The following is a 21,848-nucleotide window of genomic DNA, read 5'->3' as shown; positions in this document are numbered from 1 at the left end:
AAAACCTCAAGGGATGTTCGTGTAATTTATGAAATCTCAAGGAGCTTGTTAAAAAAAACATAAAACTTCAAGGAATTTTAGTGTAAATAACTCTTTATTAAAAGTAATTAGGGTTTAGATATGTGGTGATGGTAATGGTGATAGAGGTCCATCCTTATGTATAAGAGAGTGAGGAATTGACAAATGTCAAGACATGGTAACTATGGCTTGGGAACGTGACACCTCACAGTACAAATGTCTTCTTCTTTATTTCCTTTTTTTTAAAAAAAAAAATTAAAAAAAATTTATAACAATCGATTGGATGTAAACATTTCGTCCAAAATAAAAAAAAAAAAAAATCGATAGGATGTAAACATACCCGCAATAAAATCAAGTTAACACCTACCAACATACCAAAGGAGGCTACTTGGTACATATACAAATTGTCTTTGCATTCAACCAAACCAAATGAACTTGTGTTGTTGGCCTTCTAATTTACTAAATAATTATACGTGTAAGTCCACACCACACCATAAAAACCGAGTATAATTTATCTTCCCTTTTCTTTTTTCATAACTTGGTTTTTTTCCTTAACACCCATCTGAATGCTTTGCGTTCAGCCCTATGAGGCTAAATCCAAATAGCTTCCTTTAACCTTGCATGCCTGAGGTAAACTTAATAGACACGTTGAGCTGTCGCAAAGCTACCAATACGTTCGATCCAACGATACACAAACTGCAGGCAAACTTCAATGCCACGAAAACTCCATTAATATGATGAAAATGGAATCTACAGATTTCACTATGTAAATGGGATCAGTTACACATGATACAATCGCATACAGAAGATTCTCAAGCATTTTGCTAACAAAGCTTTCTGATACAAGAATATGGAAAAATCAGACTCATGTATAGATGCCACCCAGCTGAGCCAAGTCACGGAGATTGAAACCCGACCACACTTTGAAAATGGAAGATTCACAAAACGAATAATGCTGGCTCATCCGGATCACAAACCAGTGTAAAATACGTTGCAATGGCACTCAGTAGTAAATATGGCTGTCATAGCCACTGGATTTCTACTCTGTCCTCAATTGCAATCACTCTGTACAGTATGAAGAGTCCAACGAACAGGAGGAGGGTCCGTATGGTCGAACATTCCCACAAGAATAAGTGAATTCCCACCAGCCAGCAGAGTCTCATATTACATGAAACAAGGGGAACAATGAATATACCCTTCTGAATTAATTTTAGCCTTCTAGATGCAGAATATGTATTTTTGCCGATACAATTACAAATTCCTCACCCAGAAAAAACAGGCCAAAACCACTGTAAACAATCCCCTTTTTCACCTCCGAGGAAAACACAGCCAGCTCGCATATGCACTTTTTGACCAACACTCACTGAGCTGGCTTTTCCAAACAAAACCATGTGATTATCAATGAATTCTAACCTCACAATATTCCATTCAAAACCCTCTGATAATAATCATACTGTCTTGTTCGCCATGCATCCAAGCTGCTGCTGATCAAAGAAAGCACCAAGGACACACATTGCTGATAGAAAACATCAAGCAACACTGTTACAACCATAGCAATCAAACATAATACAGTTCAAGAACAAAACAAGAAAACAAAATCAAACCTCTTCTGTCAAACTCAGGTGAAATCGTTTCCGTAGGTTCTGTATTGTCCGTGTACCACCTTTAAAGCATGGGAAACCAGAGTCCTGGTCCAAAAACATTTTCAAACAGTAGCCTGAGTCAGCCAACCATAAAAGGAGGCATTTTTAAGATTCTTATTCTTTGTGAGAAGAGACTGTTTCTATTCTCTTGCATGGCCATCAACAGACCCATCAATAGACTAGCACATGCACACTTTTGAGTTTTGTCTCTGTTTTATAATGAAACATTTTATTGAATTAAAAAAACCAAAACCAGTTCATCCATCAGTGGTCAAGATGTCCACTACAAACAGTATAACATACTGAACAAAGCTCAAACACCTAACAGTGGAAATAAAAACTACACTATAGAGATGCAACAGCTCTCCAATCTTCAAGAATACGGTAAAATAGTAATTCCTGAAATTCTGAAGCCACTGAGAGGCCCATAATAATATCTAATTATCCATTGTCTGGTTGGGTATACAGGACACCCACATTACCCTGATATAACATAATGGGTCCAAAATTAGAACTAGGGAATATTCTCTCTCCAAAAGTTGAGAGAGAGAGAGAGAGAGAGAGAGAGAGAGAGAGAGAGAGAGAGAGAGAGATCAGGGGGAGGAGAGCTAGGGGATTACTAAACCGTCCTAGCACCTAACATAAGAAGGCTGCGCCCAAACATTATGTCCAATAAGAGTAATTAGGGGCCGGTCCAAAAAAAGAGTTCTGCACTAAACATCCAGACCAAAACTATGAGACCATAACTGAAACTGGCCATCTCGCTACAACAGGAATATTTGGGCCACAAATACGCTTAACATTATATCCAACGGTCATAAAATATATATATATATATACATGAGTTCATCGACAGCTAAAGTTGGTGTTACCTGCAACATCTCAACAAGAAGAATAATGCGCTCCGCATGCTTCCGACATGTAAGGAATCCTTGAATGCACAAAACCTGAAGACAACAAAAGAGATTTACAAGACATCTAAAGACATACATCTTTACAAAAATTTAAAAAATACACAAGTGTTTTCTCTTGTTACCTTAAAATAATCAAAGAACTCGCTCGGAACTCCCTCAGCATCAGAGTCCATGACCTAGCATAATCAGAATAGTCCATTCAATTCCACATTTAAAACTTAAAAGGCAAAATGATTCACCCTAAAATGTTAAATACAAGCAGCAAGAAAGACTGTTGCACACAATATGGCAAGAAAGATAAACAAAGCCAGCCTCCATCTCTTACCTCAAGAAGTTCACGTGTTAATTTGAATGGAGCACTCTCAAAATTTACACCCCCAGGTGAATTGGAGAGCATGAAGCCAAAATCAATATGTATAATATGACCCTCTTCGTCCATTAAGAGATTTCCATTGTGCCTATCCTTTATCTAAACAACAAACACGTAGATGGAAAACAATTACACCTCCTTCTTCAAAAGACTAAACCAGGAGAAACTAAGGATAGAAAGTACATGAGAAACTAAACGTCTCTCTAGCACATGCTTCTGAAAATGAGAACAAATGTAAAATATTTAGTAGATGTATTTCAATCTGTATTATCATATATGATTTTTTCACACATCTATATCACATATGGCAGATGCTGGTATTAACTTAAAACACTCTCATGCAAATAATTACCAATTCCACACTATTACTTCTCGTGCACATCAATATTAGATTAATGTTCAGGAAATAAATAACTTTATTGTGAGAATCAAAGTACTGAAATTTTAGGGATTACAATCTTGTGTACAAATACCAGCATACATTTGTTGTCAGAAAGCCAAGTAATTCTTAATTACATTGTTATTAAAACCTGTATACCCTTGTACCAGTGACATAAAGGAGCTTGCTAACATAAAGGAGTTTGCTACATTTGAAGTACAAGTTAATAAGCAACTAACATGAACAATTTTTTACCAATTCCAAATTTCTCTAAACATATTAAATCAAGAACTGATAAACGTAATGGTTGACTAGCCAACCAGCAGTGACATGCATCTGAGATCACATATAGCCAAAGTGGGATAAACATAACATACAATATATATATATATATATATATCAGATGTTCTCCTATGTGGACATCCGGACATTATTATCGTGTGGACGCCATGTATTTTCTACTACCCCTACCTGCTTTCCTCCCCGTTTACTATGGCGTTTGTGTAGTAATAACGTCCGGACGTCCACAGGAGAATATATATATATATATATATACACAACAAGCCATTTCTGAAACTAACATTTGCTTTGAAGCTTAATCTCGTTTGAGTTGCCCTCTACGCAACCCCATAACAGTAATATCACATTTGTTAGGATTTTGGCTCGTCAAATATGTCCTAGTTGGTTTAGGATTGTTTTAGGAAAATTAGAGGTATACCAATTCTTGTCCTAAAGGGATTAGGAAAGAATTTCAGTTTTCTTTATTCAATTTAGGTTTGGATTTCTAGAAGTCTATTAGGATTTGGATAAGTGTAATTTCCTAATCCACTTAGGAATAGGAATCCAATCAGCCTTGGGACATGTAAGCCAACTCTAAATCTATAAATAGGGTGTGGCAAGGCTTATTTTAAAGAGAGGAAAAACAGCCAGAGACAGCCAAGAGTTTTGAGATTAGTTCTAGGGTTGCAAAAGTTCTGTAATCTCTATTATTAATCAAAGGAGCGGTGATTTCTCTACCTAGAGAAATCACAACTGGACGTAGGCAAAAGTTCTGCCGAACCAGTATAATTCTTGTGTGTTTCTAAGTGTTTTAATATTTGCTAGTTTAGTCTATTGCCGTTGGTTACATCAAAGAACAAGATCTAGAAGGCGAGTTATTTAACAACATTAACATGCTTTTGTTATACAGTTGTGAGAGAGAGAGAGAGAGAGAGAGAGAGAGAGAGAGACATACTTGCAGAAGGTAGCACACCAGGGAATATCCGGCCATACTTTCAACAAAATTCCTCTGCGGAAAAAATAGAAAGAAAGTTCAATCCAAGCCTCTTTATTCACTAAGAACGTTAGGTTTCACTGAAACTAACTATAACTAACTAAATGTAACCAGGTGGCATGATAAAATTGGCTCTGAGCTGTTGCACTTCTTGGATCTGCACATTTTTTCCCACATGTGTGAACTTTTTTCTTTAAATTCATTTAGATGACCAAAAAATTGGTTGGGTTATTTAACTTGATATGAGACTCAGTAATCTGGTACTTGAAAAAGAATTGAGAATACCTAAGATTTAATTTATATACAGACCATGATCAAAAACCTATTTCAACATTTGGCCACATCATGGCGTCTGAAGTTCTTTTCTGTCAAGACTAATCAAAATCTGACAGAATAGGAGCAGATGCAGAGACTTATCCACAACTTACATATGAAAATAGACCATCAACCCAAACTCATAAAAGTGATGCATCTCATCAATATCAAATAAGCCGTTATTAGTATGTCAAAAGCTGTACATGAGTCATCCAGAAGTAATGATAAAGCTTTTTAGAATGGACAGGGTAAAGGCATGTATATGGCAAAAACTACGAAAAGAATGCATGGCTTCAGATACTGCCAAAAGAGCCTCAAACAGATATACATTTCCTGTAAGTCAGGTAATTGAACAAATGACATTACAAGAGCCACTACAATTTGAGACCATATGACATGCTCTAGAGATTAAATATCTACAGTTTATAGGTAAAAAGGGCATTCAAATGATGCCTTAATGTGAATTACATTTCTTATTTTCATCATAAATGCTATGCTTCAGCAACCAATTGATCCAAGTCCTACATTGTCATCTAAGGTACAAACAACCTGAATCTGGACAACTCTCTATTCTCAGGACCTTTCAGAATCTATGGTCAAATAATTAAATGCTACTTTATTTGTTGAAGAACAGCATAGTGACCATGCTTAATATAAAGATCTTTTCACCCACAGATATACCATCATTTCACTTCTGGAGTTGCGAACAAATAACCATAATAAGAGAGGAGAGAGAGTGATTAAAGGCAATTCTTAAAGTTCACAATTCCACTGAGAGTTTCCAAATTCTTCCTCTATCAGTACTTCTAAATTTTAAAATAAATAAAATAAGAAATGCAGCAGGCATTCCCCCATTGCAATAGATTGCAATGAATCATGATGAGGATAAAGCTGAGTTAATCAGAAGACATTTTTAAAGCAACCTGCTTCATCGGGTTGGAGATTACCTGGGCAAGTTTAAAACTTGGAGAATTTTCTTGATACTTAGCAATAAAGAAGTCTCGCAAGCTCGTGATGTCGGGATATCTACTTTTGATGGAATGAAGTGAAGCCTATAATACAACAAAGGACATTATGAAAGAGGTGGTGAAGTTTTGAAATTATTAATTCACTTACACAAGGGTACAGGATTACCGTATCTGGAATTGTTTCAATGAGAGCTGTGTAGGAAGAAGTAACTAAGACTTCATAAGGGCGCAACCAGAGGGGAAGACCAGCTTCTTGGAATATATCTGCCATCAAATCCAATGATTATAGTCTTCAACTAGTTTTGATGAGTGGGTTCAACTACTGTGAAACAAAATGCAACAACGAAATGATTTGGATAAATTTGGAAACATACATAACAAGCATTAATCAACTACTATTGCCAACTAGTCTAATTTATGTCTAATGTGGGACCACTAGAGATAATTAATTGAACAAATATGAAAGTATTGAGGTTGATGGAAATAATAGTGGTTCATATGAACGAAAATATCAATGAACATATCAACATTGGTTGAACAGAAATGACAGATTTGGTTATGTTTTTTTTTTTTTTTGAGAAGAAACGAAATTTATTGAAGCAAAGGCAAAAACACAGATTTGTATGTTAAATCACTCAATTAACACATCAGTTGAACTATTTCATATAATAACATATCTATAATATGGCTGGACCTCAACTGGCCTTTTATAGCCGATTGAGTTCCATAACTACCTATTTGGATCCCACTCCAACAGCTATTTTTCCCCTCTTAGTATCTTGTTCTATTTGAAGTGTTTAAAAAGAAAATAAATTGGGTTTAGGAGTTCTATGTGAAATCGGACAGTGTGATCTCTGTCTTAAGCCCATCCCAAAAATCTGTGGTAGCCAACTCAATTTAATAAGCAGTCAAAACAAAGGGGCAACTCTCATCCTTGGTTTACACAACACAAACTAAGAGCATTTCCTGAAACACTGGGTGCCCAGTAGAGAGTTACATAATCAAACATATTGGGATGGTTGGTCCTCAACCTGGAATATCTGAGCAGGAGCTAACTCATTCATTATAATGCAGTTGAGGAGACATGAAATCTGAATTGACACTAAAGAAAGAAAGAAAAAATTGCCAATCTGAGAATACTTAAAAAGATACTCCATGTTCTTGTAGGGTGAACTGAAGCACTATTGATGTGCTACGAGAGTACAGATCAACAAAATATGGAAGAGAAACTGGAGTCAAAGTGAAAATAGGGTGGTACGAGAAGTATCTGAGTAATATCTGTTTATCATATAAATTCAATGTGAAAGTGAAGGAGAAACTGTTAAAATATTGCGTTTTTTTATTATGCTACTGGGTACCTGTGTTGTCTCAGATAGTAGTATCTGCGTCATAACTGTTTATCATATAAATTCATCGTAAAAGAGCTGATTTCATCAAACCGTAAGCCTACTCCCTAAACTCTTACTCTCTAATCTATCTTACTCCTCTATCTAACCTAGCCTTAGATTAACAAACTCTACCTGGAAGCAGAAACAAATCAATCCAGAAAGTTTTCCAGAAATTTGTAAACAAAAGAAAGGAAAAAAGCATACAATTATGTGAAGGTGAAATCAGCATGACATTATCATCACGGTGACATGGTTTTTTGTACTGAGTTTTATGGTGATCTTTTGGAATTTGAAAAATCATACAATGCGTTTTTCTAATCTTAACCTAATTTTGCACCCGTTTTTCAGTTGATTTTCTTGGCATGAACTAGACCTAGAGGTGACAACTAGCTTTCTTCAAGTGGATTTCGACTGATTCTCCACAAACAACTCCAAGAGAAAGAAACAGGAGACAGCTTCTTTATCATCACCTAGTCATAGTGCAACACAAGTAACAAAGAGGACACTCAGAAAGGCACTTTATCTAGGCGCACTGTGCAGTTCAATGTTTCTACAATGCATCTGTTTTCCTAATAGGTTTAAAGAAAGTATATTGTTTGACCTAATCAAACCAAAGATTGAGCAGTAATAGAGGGGGAGAGAGAGAGAGAACTACCATCCACAAAACAAAACAAAACAAAAATACTTAGAAAAAGGACACCTACCATAAAAGTGAGAAATAAGTTGCACAGCAAGATGCTCCTGCCTACAATCATCACCACTCTTCACAATAACCTGCACAAAGTACAGATGAAGCTAAATACAATATGATACCTTACACTTATACAACTGATAGAATGGCAGAGAATGTACACAAAACAAAAAAACCAAGGCCATTAAAACTTAATAATTACATAGCTAAAACATAAAACACCTCAAGCATTCATGAAAAGGAAATGGCAAGTGACCAAAAGCCAACCACAACTATAATTTCCACCCATTCAAAGGGTGACTAAGTTAACATACATTACTGTTTTATTTCCAAACAGCCAAAGCTTTTCATGTCCACTAGTAGTCCAATGTGGAATTGAATCACTTGTTCCAAAAGTCCTGTGATCTAAACTCTCATTCCCAATCCCCAAGTTTGCAAGGTATACAGTGGGGCTGCAACCATATGCTTCTCTCTCGAGTCATTTACAGCTGCACTACTCTAAAATCCCATTAAATCATTTTAAATTCAAAAAGTTTGGTATTAAAAAAGATCAACATGCCGCCAAAAAATCCAAAAAGACAATAATAGTTTTGTCTTAACCATCTTGATCAGAAAAACCAGAAGATAAATTTAAGAACGGTGTAATTTGTCAAAATCATGTTTCAACGTAAACTCATTCAAGTGAGAGGGGTAGTCATTGAATTTCCAATTTCCCTCAACTTTACCAGAAATATTGTTCATGAATGAAACCTTTCCTTCACTATCTTGATGAGACTTTAAGTTAGTAATGCACACTCAGAATAACATATCACATGAGCATTTTTTTTTTTTCTATAAGGCACTCCCTTGCATGCATATATCAAGCTTCCACTACCAAAACATGATCAATACATGTTCACTGTGATTGAAAGCATACAAACACCACACACAGAGAGAAGGGAGAGAGAGAGAAGCAGGTTAATACTCACAGAGCGCAAGTCCCAACCAGGTAGTTTTCCATGAACTGAAGCTTTGCGTATCCTCTCCTTCTTTACCTCCCAAAGTTCGCCAGACAAGGCGTTGCTGGCCTCGGGAGTACTGCCATTAGCCTGGTGAAAAATGTGAATGTCGTCAGACAATAAAATTCAGCATCTCCATGAGATAACTTCTAACACAATTTCAATTTTCATGAATTTTCACCACTAGCCGTGCATCTGACGAATCCTGACCAGCCCCTTTCAGAGGGAGTCCAGGAGGAGCTTCTCCTTTCGCTGCAGCAGCCTGAAGAAAGTAAAATTTAACGAACAAGGCAAGAAATTAGAAAGTAAGTTCAAGATTAAAATAATAATATCCATACACCATAAAAAGAAAATGCAAATTATACAGATACAGAAGTTATTTCAAAAGCACCATTTTGTCATTTGTTTAACTCGAGGCTTCTTCAACCAAAAAAATAAAATAATAACTCGAGGCTTCAATACCATTACTTTTAAGGGAGTTTCACTAAAACACCCAAAATGGGGGTTGAAATTATAAAAAAACCCAAACACTATTTAAACATATAAACACACCCAAAACCCATCATTATACACACTCAAAACCCATTTATAAACACACCCAAAAAGTTGACTTTGAGGTTGATTTTGGGTGTGTTTCTATGTTTAAATAGTGCTTGAGTTTTTTTATAAATACATGTCTAGGATTGGGTTTATTTATAAATTTGTATACTTTTAATCTGTGCATAGAAAGTATCTAGATTCAGGCTAGCATATTACTGATTTTAAAGATTATGCTTGTTCTTCAATAATGTAGGATTTGTTAGCAGCTGTGAAGCAAGATTAGAATTCTTCGTTTAGTGAGCATGTCCTATTTTACATCCCTTTGATTTGTACTTTCTTGTTTTTACTTCTTTCCAAGATTGTGGATTCCTTATCCACTCTTTGTAATTAGCTTTCCTACTTTAATAAAATCATGTTTCTTTTCCACACAAAAAACGACAATAGAACTTTCATGCTACAGCAATATCAATTTATGGGTTAAGAAATTGACATGATTTGTTCTCTAATAAAACTTATATAATAATAAAAAAGAGTTTCTCAGTCATTCAAATCAAATGCAGATGACTAAATACATAGTGGGTAGTCATCCCTTACTTCAGCACCTCATTAAAAAATCGGTAATGTTCAGACAATCTACAAGGCTACACATTCAGACAAGACAATGATTAAAATACACATTTTCAATATACAAAATAGCAGACTGACTGGCAAGAGAGCATTGCCCCTTAGAAAATGACTATATGTATGTGTTTGTGCATGTGTACATATATTCTTATCGGTCCATTGATATTGGGAAATGGAGAAACTAGACAAGTCCCTCTAGAAACAATTCCATCAACATTGGAAGATAACTTACAAAAAGCAACAAGAATAAATTACTTGTTTTCATTCAGAAATCAATAAATGACAAATTAACATCAATAAGTGCTGATGACCAAACAAAGCCTACCTTTACTTCCTCTATAGCCACTGTACTTGGAACACGACGATGTTCCTTCCATCGAGGGGGTCCCTGATCCTCAATGTCCTCCATTCTAACACCAGGATCTGCAGTTAGCACTACCCTTACCCACTCCAAATCACTCCCTTGCGCTACTTTTGATGCAGTTACAGCCTCTCCACGTTGACAACTCCCTGATATATTCTCTGCTTTCACTGTCTGGCCATGCAATTTCTTCTCCACAGATATTTTAACAGTAACAAATTTCACTTTTGCCTCTGACGTATGTGACATTGCCTGGTCAATTGCTTGAGCAGTCGAGCTCGACATCCTATCATTACTATTACGATAGACCTCCTGGACAGTCCACAATGGATATGCCCAGGGAGGTGGTCTTGTCAGAAGTGCATCCCCATTTGCTAAAGGAATTCCTCCTCGAGAAAGCTTTTGAGAACCAGATATGTCCTTTGGATTGCTTAAATAAGTTTTCACAAAATAAAATTAAAAAAACAAAAGAAATGAAATGTCTCAGTTTCAAACAGATACAAGGACCCCTGCTTCCATTATCTAGCAATGAAACTTGTTTCAATAAGGGGAAAAACTATATCATAGTCAAATGCACAAATTAAGCAACTGTAAGCGTACCCTGGAATTTCACTTTTCAAGACTTCAACACAGATTAGATAAGGTGCCTTTTCCCTAGAATTCAAAAGAACAGCTTCATCTTCCGGAATATAAACCACGCGATACATCCCCTTCCCCATTGGAAAGCAAACTCCTAACATTATAATCAGCAATATTAAATTAAAGTATGGAGATAACTGTTGATATAAATGCCATAAATGTCATAACTTTATATCGACAATACATAGAAAAACTGCAGAATATGATAACTGAAAGGGTAAAATACAATTCAGAACAGTAGGTGACAGAATCCCTCAATTTTTTTATGCATTGGTTGTATATGCACATGCATTATCTGTGCAATCAAATTTCATACCTTGAAAAGAAATCCAATAAATATGATTTAGTTTAAAAGAGGCTGAATCTTAACTAGGATCATCAAGTACAAAAAGGAATTTTCACTTTCAAGCTTTGATGAAAAGGAAACTGAATATTATTGCAAAATGACAATAAAATAAAATAAAAAGAAAGGTGGCCAAGATGGCCACAAAAGAAAACTAAACAGCAAAATAGCAGTTAGACCAAGCAACACGAAAAACTTCTAGCAAAAGAACAAAAACTTAAAATAAACTTTTGACAGGAAAGCTAGCAGATGGCTGCATTCCAATCCAGCCAAATGCTCCTAAAGGACATATCTATAAAGTCTGTAGAAGTCGAAGCCCATAGTGAGAAGCAACATTTATGTGCCCCAGACCTTGTTAATAGTCCATTTTTTAAGTTCAAAACAACATTAATAGAAAAGAAAAAATATTTATACGTGTTTTAGAGTTATTGAGGGGTGAGAGGAGGGGAAAGATGAAAAACAGTTTTGGAGGAACTGGAAATGAAATAACAAAATAAAATTTTGAGGAATAAAACAAAATTCTATCTATAAACCGCAGAAGAGAATCAAAAAGATCAGTTATAACTTATATACTACATGATTCTCAGACAAAAGGATGCAATGCCAGATATTGCAAACTGACATACAGAGCACATTTTGCAAACCATTTCCAATATCTTGGAAACAATATATATATCGAGAACCAATATCTTGATAAGTAGTGTACAATAAGTTTTTAAAATGGGTCAGAAATCATATACATAGAAGCAGGCAAAACATTTCTGACATTTTTAGAACCTAAATTTCTGCAATCTTCTCAATTCCCAAAAAATACTTTGGTAAATATAACACAGAGTGCCCTGAAAGCATTTGTCTTCAGAATATAAGATGTAACTCGAGAAACCATTTCACATGAGAATATTGACTAAAGAAATACCTCCACTATTTTGAGCCTCATCAATGTGCAAATTGATCTCTGCAAGTGACTAGAAATGCAAGAATAACAAACGCATGTCAGAAAAGAAAAAAGAAACATGCACATGTATTTATGATATTGAAAAAAAAACTTATGTTAGATTACTTGTTTTAGGTTAGTTAGGTTCCATTTAAAATTTTCACTTTTTTAGCATTTAGACCAATGGTCTAGACTGGACTTATCATTTTTCATATATTGATTACAATTTTAGATCAAATTACATATTAGAAAACAAAAAGAATCTATAGAAAAATAAAAATAAAAACTGGTTTCTGAACAAAAAGTCTACGGCTACAAAGTAATATCCAGCTGTGGATAAGAGGTCCAACCATCTAGACAAGTTGACCTTTTACTTCTATCATAAATTACTACTAAATTTACAAGAGTTAATGAAGAGTTGATTAAATTATGGATTATAGTGATAATTTTTTAATGAATTTTGTGAATATGAAAACCTGAAGAACCTAACTGTATCTAAATCTACGTACATAGACACACAGATACACAAGGGGCATGCTAAACTGGCATCAGCATAAAACTAGCAAGTTTATACAGCTTAATAACATTTTTATAGCAGTTCTTTTCAGCCACACTGACAGCTAGATCTAGTGCTTTAATAATGCACACAATGTTACCAAATTCAAGCTGACATGATATAAGCAGCCATTCCATCAACAAGACTCAATTTCTACTTTTAATATCAAATTTATAAGAAAATTTTGTTAGGATTTTGGCTCGTCAAACATGTCCTAGTTGGTTTAGGATTGTTTTAGGAAAATTAGTGGTATACCGATTCTTGTTCTAGAGGGATTAGGAAAGAATTTCAGTTTTCCTTATTCAATTTAGGTTTGGATTTCTAGAAGTCTATTTGGATTTGGATAAGTGTAATTTCCTAATCCACTGAAATAGGAATTCAATCAGCTTGGGACATGTAAGCCAACTCTATATCTATAAATAGGTGCAGCAAGGCTTATTTTAGGGGGGAAAAACAGCCAGAGACAGCCGAGAGTTTTGAGATTAGTTCTAGGGTTGCAAAAGTTCTGTAATCTCTATTATTAATCAAAGGAGCGGTGATTTCTCTACCTAGAGAAATCACAACTGGACGTAGGCAAAAGTTCTGCCGAACCAGTATAATTCTTGTGTGTTTCTAAGTTTTTCTAATATTTGCTAGTTTAGTCTATTGCCGTTGGTTACATTAAAGAACAAGATCTAGTGTGCGGGTTATTTAACAAAATTACTAATTCCAAAACCATGTAGATACACTGGATTGACTTGAAATTTTATACACATGGTTAGCAGGATTAGAGCATTAATCAACCAGAGGACTGATGAAAAAAAAATCTGTAAATAAAATAATAATAAAAATAAAACCACTAGTTTTATATCAGTGTCAATTAACCATGCGATCTTCAATTGGAAATATATGCTATGTGTGTGCAGAGTAAATCTAAATGATAAGCCAAATGAGCATAAACCTCACGAAGAGCACTCTTGCGATCTTCAATTGGAAATATATCCACTAAACCATACGACGTCTCACATAGTGACTGCACAAAGTCCAACGACTCATGATAAGCCCCTTTACGGTATTGGGATGCTGTATTATTTGGAAGTGGGGGTTTTGCACTTGACTTTTCATTTTGTTGCTTTGGAGAACCAGGGCGTTTCTGTCAAATCAAACAGTGGACAGATTCAGTACATGAAATAAGTTATGCATCTTTTCGAGAAGAACTTCAACCACTATGAATAAAATAGATGTAACTATTGCCTACAATCCCTTCATCTTGCACATGAGCGTAGTCTAGGAGGCTATGTTGCTAGGATTAGAGATACTATCATGTCAATGCATCACTAAAATATCAGAAAATATAATATTAAACTACTAAAATAATATAATTAGCAGCTCGTCTGCTACTGAAAGTTGGGGGTGATAACTTCTCTTCCAACCAGTTAAACTAGGGAAAAAAACTCCAAAATGACCTGTACCCTGTCGAAGTTCAGATTTGCACACCTCTACAGCTGATGCAGTATATCCATATACATTTTTAAAACTTTTAACTTAATATGGAGAGCTTAAGTTAATCTAACTCACTACTTTCTAAGCTTCCTCCCCCACGAATACATGGAGATCACCATACAGCTTTAAGTTACTCACTACCTTCTAAGCTTCCTCTCCACAATTCTGAATCATTCAAAGTTCCATGTCTTTAAATATTATCATCCCACAAAAAAGTTTCGTTAAAAGCCCTTTCCATTCCTATACTCTATCAGTCGTTTGGCTCCTGATCTAACAGAATCAACCACCTTATCAACATAATATTACTTTCTTCCAAGATCATTTTCCTTTACTTCTCATCTCATTTCTTCAAACAATAATTTTCAGCTTCTAGTCCCACATCTACTTATTGAAATCCTGCACCGAATTCCCTTTATGTGATACATTTTTAATTTGAATGTTTTTTTCTCAGGGATCAGTCTCTCATCTGAAATCTCCTTCTTACCTCGTCTTTTCTACATCAGAGTATAAATAAATATATATATATATATATTTATCATATATATATATATATATATTTATCATCCATATGATGCACCTTTAAAATAACCAAATACTTGTCACTCTTTTTTGACACATGTATATGTTATTATGAGGTTATATAAACACCTTAAACCATAATTGGAAAAACTTAATGATAAATATAAGAATAAACTAGGAAATCTTTATGTGTTTGCACATGTGCATATATCAAAACTACACCACATATGAACATATTTATCAAAGCCACAGTACGAGCCACGTAAATCAGTATTTACAACTTCACTCATACAGATTATGCATTTCAATCCGTCATCTCAGCCTACAACACTGCATATGAACGTATATATCAAAGCCACAGTACAACTCCCATAAATAAGTAAATACGACTTCATCATTCAAACAGGTTATGCATTTCAATCCACCATCTTAGCCTACTTATTTACGCTAACTTCTATATACCTATCCAATAAGTAAAGAAAACTCATTATCCACAACTACAAGTAGCCATAACATCTGCAACTGGAACTTATACATGAGAACGCATAATTTCAGTGGCCTTTTAGAACTGCAAAGCCAATAGCAGTGCCTATATGACCGAAACTGACAATCTAATGTTTGGTAACTTCAAGAGAATGAATTACCAAAATCAAAATCAAAAACTAAATTGAACAGATTATACTGGATTACATACAACATTGAAAGAAACATAAGACATTGTAGTGTAATTCAAGAATTTCAAAGTTGACAGAATCCCTCAAAAAATCATCTAAGAATTTACAACAAATCATTACTAAATATTTAGCACATGTTGCACAAAATCTAACAAAACTGCAGGAAAAGGCAGCCTCATTAATAATTTAATTAATTATGTAGTTGGGGAAAGAGCCGGCACTGCATAACAAAGGCCATACTTCCACTACCAGCGAAGCAACAGATAGATAAGTAGATGCAAGCTTACCTCTTTGTGTTTTTTTGAACCAAATAGCTCCGAATCTTCAACGGAACGGTCACGATCTCTAAACAATTTGCGGAAAAAATTCTCAGTCCCTGGACTACTTTCTAACAAGCCACCATTATTGCTGTTTTCAGTGGCAGCAGTACTTTTCGCATCTTCAGGGTGCACACGGAACAATCTTCGGAACAATGAAAAGTCAGAAGGCTCTTCTTCCTCTCCATTGGCACTCCCTTCCTCAGTTTTATCATTCCCATCTTTCTTGTCGTCAAACTTATCCCTGAAGAGTTTTCGGAAGAAACCCTCTTTTTCATCATCTTCAGCTGATCTTGAACATCTTTCTTCAGAGTACGGTGCATCCTCATCTACATTCTTATCAATTCGATCTTTTTTGTCCTCAAACTTATCTTTGAAAAACTTCCGAAAGAACCCATCTTTTTCTTCATCTTCCACTGATTTAGAAATTGATTTATCGTCAGAATCACTTTTACTATCACGAAACAATCTCTTAAAAAATCCATCTGAGCTCGATGTCAATTCCTCATCATCACCTCTACTATCCCTTAATAGCCTCTTAAAGAACCCATCCTTTTCTGCATCATCATTGTCCTTCTCTGACGACTTCCTGAAAAGCAAAGAATCTCTAATCTTAGAACCCATCTCCTCATCACCTCTACTGTCCCTTAAAAGCCTCTTAAAGAACCCATCTTTTTCAGAGTCATCCTCATCTTTCTCCACCGACTTCCTAAAGAGCAATGCATCTCGAACCTTTGGCCCTGGTATGAATTTTTTAAATATTTTGTTCTCATCAGGAGAGAACAGACCACCATCCTCTTGCAGATTGTTCCCTGATGAAGGCGAGAAAGAAAAAGACCTCTGAGCAGGTGGGGAAGACGTTAGTGACAACAACTTCTGTTTTGATGACAATATTTTATTCAATACCTGGTTCTTGCTCCCAGGGCTGGCCGACTCACTTTGAGGACGTATCAAAGGCGGCCACTCACCCATCAAAGTGGCCGCAATCTGACACTTCTCTTGAATCCTACTAATTCCTTCATTATCATCAGAGTCTTCAAGCTCCGCCAATAAAAACCAATGCACCTTCAGGGCTATCTTAAGCGACTTAGAGCACATATCAATCACAAACTTATCCAAAGACGGGCTAGGCTTGTGCACTGTCATATAACATATTTGAAACAAGTAGCTCTCGATACCCGATAAGGGAAGAGTGTACATTCGATTACAAAGGTAGTCACGTACCCCCGAGTGCTCATGCTTGTATAGGTAGCTAACAGCGATCCACTCACAGAAAAATGCTGAGTCAAAGAACCGAATGAGCCACCCATTCTCACCAGTGTCACTTGACAGGTTGCTGCGGGAGGTGATCTCTCGAGGCGAATCTCCCTGAGCTTTGGAGAATCCAAGGCGGAACTTTAAAATGGGGCCATCCATTCACATTCACTTTAAATTTAATTTTCTGGTAATTACCTGCAAAAATTCAAGCAAAACAGTTTCAAACTACAAACCTAGAAGAAGCAATGAGGTCAGATTATTAAATTGAATTTCCTCAACTGATAACCTCCACATTATACCTACTAATTTACAAAAATTAATTTACTGTGTACTACCATTCGAATTAAGGCGTGAAATTAGTACTGTATATGATTCTTTAAAAAGAAAAGAAATTGGTACTATATATAATGGTATAATAATCCAATTCAATCTGCTACTTAATACTTAATTGGTGAGTACATAGTTGCCTAATTCGCTCATCCCCTCCGAATTTCGATCTGGATCAAGCGTACGGTATCGATCTGGAAAGAAAGATTTAACGAATCAGATTTCTCGATGAGAGAACAGTACCTGGATGATCAACGTCGCTGCCAAAACTCCGGTCGTTCCAAGTGCAATCTGGTCACCACCGCCAAGAGCAGACAAGCAATAGAGGGAGAGTGCAGCGAAAAAGGATATCGGTGGAGAGAGCCATGGACAGAGCAGACGAGCAATAGAGGGAGAGGGAGAGGGAGAGGGAGGGGGAGAGTGCGATAGCTGAGCCCACGTTTAATTCTTGCGTGTACGATCTTTGGCAACGTAGGAGGTGGAGCGATAAATGGAGAGGCACAAGGGGGAAGATATTGGGTTCGAAGAGCTTGGGTGGGTCGTTCAACATAAAAACAGCACCCGCCCAACCAAGGGATTAAAAATGAGGCTGTGAGCACGGCCTACATTAAAACGTCACTCACACTCCCTATCTATCTTTACTCAAACAAATCCTAATTATTTAAAATTCTGGCCGTTTGATATCTTTTTCAATCTTTAGTTTTTAATTTTTTAATTTTAATTTCTAAAAAATAAAACTTGTTTGGTAACTAAATTTCAGTTCAAAAAAAAAAGTGATAACTAAAAGTGCATATTACAAAGAGTTCATATAATTTTTTGATGATTTTTTTGAAATTAGGATGATTTTTTTTTTTTTTTTTTTTTGTGAATTTTGGATTTGGAAGTTCCCAAGCTTGAATTGAGTATGTCACCGATTGAACACATATGAGTTTTTGTAACTATAGTACATTTCATGTGTGAAGATGTAAAAATAATGAATGAAAAACAAGCGCAAACAAAGTGAAAACAGAACTATGTTTTCAGTTTTCGAAAAAAATGAAAATGGAAAGTGAAAACTATAAAACTAAAAAATAAAATGGTTATCACACAATCCCTAATTTTTTTTGGGGGGGGTTAGAATAATTAGAGTTTGTCCGGGTAGGATAGTAGTTTTTATAAAAACTAGCCAAAATTACCCCTTACTTTCATAAATGTCAATTTTTATAAAACTTTTGAAAATAACTCAAAACTCACATAAATAGACTTTAATGCCCTTAAAAGTAAAACTCGAATAAATAAATAAAAGAAAGTGAGAGAGAGAGAGAGAGAGACTAATTCTTTGAGCAACAGTGGAGTTCAAGGGGCTCTCATGCAATAACTAAGAAAACAAGGCTAAGTTGGAACCAAAGACATAATTGAGAAGAGGAAGGCTATGGATGCACTGATAAAAGTAGCTTATGCCGAAAAGCACCATCTTTCTGCTTTCCTTGCCTTTAACCATTACCAAACAAGCGGCCTATCTGCATTCTTAGAATCCGAAGCGGGGACAAAATTTCCTCTTCTCTTAAGCAATACGTATAAAATCTCCTTAAGGCCTATATGAAGGGGTTGTATAGACCTAAGTGGCTAGTGGAAGAGAAGGTGAAGTGCAAGGCAAGTTCAAGTGAATTCTTAACATATGAAAGAGAAAATATCGTAGCTAATTGGGTAGAGAAGAGGGGGCCCATAGTTGGGTTTGTGCATTTTCACTTTGTCACAGAGGAAGAATTGCATGCTCTTTATGTGTATATAAATTGCAACTCGAGCCTCACATATAAAGGAAATGTCAAAATTACAAGAGGAAGCCTTTAGGGAACGCATGCCCAAGAGGTCAAAATAGAAGGAATTTACTTACAAATAATGAGATCCTATTCTCTCACAAACATGAGGGATTGAGATCATGTCCTAGACTAGCAACAAAATCCGCAATGAAATTGGCCTCCTTGAAAAACATGATGAAATTGGATCTCTTCACAGAAAGAGCATAATAAAGCGGATATCCGAAATGAATATATGTAAGGTCCAAGGAGGCTCCACCTTAGCACATAAGTAGTCAACAACTATTTTAGTGTCGCCCTCAACCTGAATCTTTCGCTAACCTTTGTTCAGTGCAAAAGCTAGGTTGTCACGAAGAGCAAGACATTTCGCCACATTTATGAAAATTTTGCCAACCTTTTTATAAGCATATTGATCAGTGCATATTACATATCATTTTATACCTTTCTAGCTTATGATTTCGTTATGTTTTTTAGTTAAACTTGTGCTTTTAATCTATTTTATGTTTGTTTCAGTGTTTTAGGCTTTAGGACTCATTTAATGCGTTTTGGAGTTAAGTTAGCTCAAAACTGTGTCTGCAGATCACTCAACTTCATGGATTGGATTGTACGTGCTTAGGAAGAACCAGCTAATGGGCCATACACCAATGGAAAGATGTGGAAGTTTATTTTCTGCAGCATTTGGATTTTGGGGCACCTTTGAATATTTGAAATTTGGATTTTGAGAATATTATCTTTATTATATATTAGTTTATGAAAGTTGATTTTGGATCTTGGTGATGACACGCTATCTCATGTACACCCCCCTTGGATACTGATACTGGAATTGATGGATAATGGATACTTGGGATCTGTGGTTATTATTTGGATATGTCATAACCCAAGCACCCTTAACGGGGTGTTTCGTAGATCTTTAGAGGGGTAGTCTGCGTGCATAGGACTCGCCACAGGCTCACGAGTATTGAGAATTCTGCTGTGTGTGCTGGGAGCCCCATCCCCGATTGGACAACTCGTCCTTAACCACAAGGTTGTTGAGGATTCCTCCGTTTGGTTCAGCCAAACGATCTACGGTGGGATTTTTTCCCCGGTACATGATGTGCATAATGTGCACTATGATATGTACCTCCCTAGCACTTGGATATTTGGATATACAGGAACCCGAGCACCCTTGACGGGGTATTTTGTAGACCCTTAACGTGGTAGTATGTATGCGTAGGACTTGTCACAGGCGCACGAGTATCAAGGATTCTCCTGTGCATGTCGGGAGCCCAGTCCTCCGATTGGACGGCTCGTCCTCTGGCCACACGGTTGTTGAGGGTTCTTCCATGTGGCCTAGTCAAAAGATCCCTGGGTTGGATTGTTTTCCCTTGGTACATGATGATGGTGTGAGGTATATATATACATACATATTAAATATATACATATATATGTGTGGATTCGTTTTCGAGTTGAGATTCTTTAACTTGTGCTTCGTGAGTGCTCTACACAGGTATGAATGTTTGATTTATGGTTTGGAAAGGGTTGTTCAGCAACATACGTCTTGGATAAGGTATGGTTGTGGGAAAGAACTGATAAAGGGAAAAGGAACTTATAAAGTGTTCAATGTGTGCCTTGTCGAATTTGATGTTGTAAATGAATGTAAATTTAATTGTTTGTATTACTTTAAATAATCGTATATTATCTAAATCGTGATTGTTTACTTAAGAACTATGTGTGGCTTAATCCCTCACAAAGAGGTACGTAGGTAGGTTGGGGTTTAATTTTGGTATAACTGCAAAATAAACTGTTTGAGCTCTGCTTGTATTATTCTAAGTGTGGAAATGAATTTTGGAAGAAGAAAGGTCTTCTCTGATTACTGTTACAATATGTGTTACAGATGTATGGTTTTATAAATGAGTTCAAAAGTAAGAACATTTTAGAAAATATTTGGTTATGAGGTCAGAGGCCTGTTTGTTTGTTGTGTGTAACGTGCTTTGTGCATGCCGAAGTTTGGTGATTATTAAATTGCATTTTTTGACAGGTTGAAAAATTTGGTAAAGTTCATTTTTCAATGGAGACTGCCAAAATTTCAGTAGAAGTCTCGGCCCTCTTTTCCTTTGTTTTAGGGAAAAGGATATTTGAAATTAGTAAGTGGGCCCGACATAAGTAAGATATAGGAAAAACCACAAGATCCATCACGAATTCCGAGGAATTCGGGGCAAGTCCTGTCATTAGGAGTATGTAAGCACATTGTACCCACGGTTAGGGTTATGTTTTGTTATTCCAATTTTATCAATAAACCTTGCGGTTTCCTCATATCTTACTTGTGGATTCCGAAGTTACATGTTTTAGGCAAAGGTCTAGACAATCAATTGTCACGCTACGTCATGCAATGCCTAAGGGTCCTGCAATTTCATATATCATGTTTGACAATTGCATATGAGTTGAAATGTTATTTTTCCATTGAATTTGTTTGATATAATTTGGCAATTTGCATATGAGTTGACATATTATTTTCAATTGAGTTTATTTGATATGACAAAATG

At 35.9% G+C, this 21,848-nt stretch overlaps 1 protein-coding gene across 1 annotated transcript; it reads right to left on the bottom strand.

The window, feature by feature from the left end:
* Positions 1–753: 753 nt before the first annotated feature.
* On the bottom strand, positions 754–18,118 carry LOC103328603 (phosphatidylinositol 4-kinase beta 2-like). Its single transcript, XM_089049976.1, has 17 exons — positions 17,774–18,118; positions 15,917–17,398; positions 13,895–14,086; positions 12,381–12,429; positions 11,083–11,215; positions 10,447–10,912; positions 9,139–9,219; positions 8,928–9,047; positions 7,973–8,042; positions 6,047–6,144; positions 5,860–5,964; positions 4,559–4,612; positions 2,901–3,044; positions 2,698–2,751; positions 2,534–2,608; positions 1,623–1,706; positions 754–1,534 (listed from the first exon to the last, which is right to left on the bottom strand). The coding sequence occupies exons 2-17, from the start codon at positions 17,360–17,362 to the stop codon at positions 1,433–1,435; spliced, it is 3,273 nt and encodes a 1,090-aa protein (XP_088906102.1). The 5' UTR covers positions 17,363–17,398; positions 17,774–18,118; the 3' UTR covers positions 754–1,432.
* Positions 18,119–21,848: the final 3,730 nt, after the last annotated feature.

Source organism: Prunus mume, linkage group LG4 (assembly GCF_029339155.1).
Source record: "Prunus mume cultivar Tortuosa linkage group LG4, ASM2933915v1, whole genome shotgun sequence".
Classification (NCBI taxonomy): Eukaryota; Viridiplantae; Streptophyta; class Magnoliopsida; order Rosales; family Rosaceae; genus Prunus; species Prunus mume.
Note: the sequence above shows the minus strand (reverse complement) of the source record. Positions and strands in the feature narration are given on the sequence as shown.

Bases quoted from the DNA above. Each gene is read 5' to 3' on its own strand.
- LOC103328603 (XM_089049976.1), bottom strand. From the start codon at position 17,362: ATGGATGGCCCCATTTTAAAGTTCCGCCTTGGATTCTCCAAAGCTCAG. The intron at 4,613-5,859 runs GTAATCTCCAAC...TTTTTTCCGCAG, and splicing joins CAAGTTTTAAACTTGCCCAG to AGGAATTTTGTTGAAAGTAT. The intron at 2,752-2,900 runs GTAAGAGATGGA...TGATTATGCTAG, and splicing joins TAACACGTGAACTTCTTGAG to GTCATGGACTCTGATGCTGA.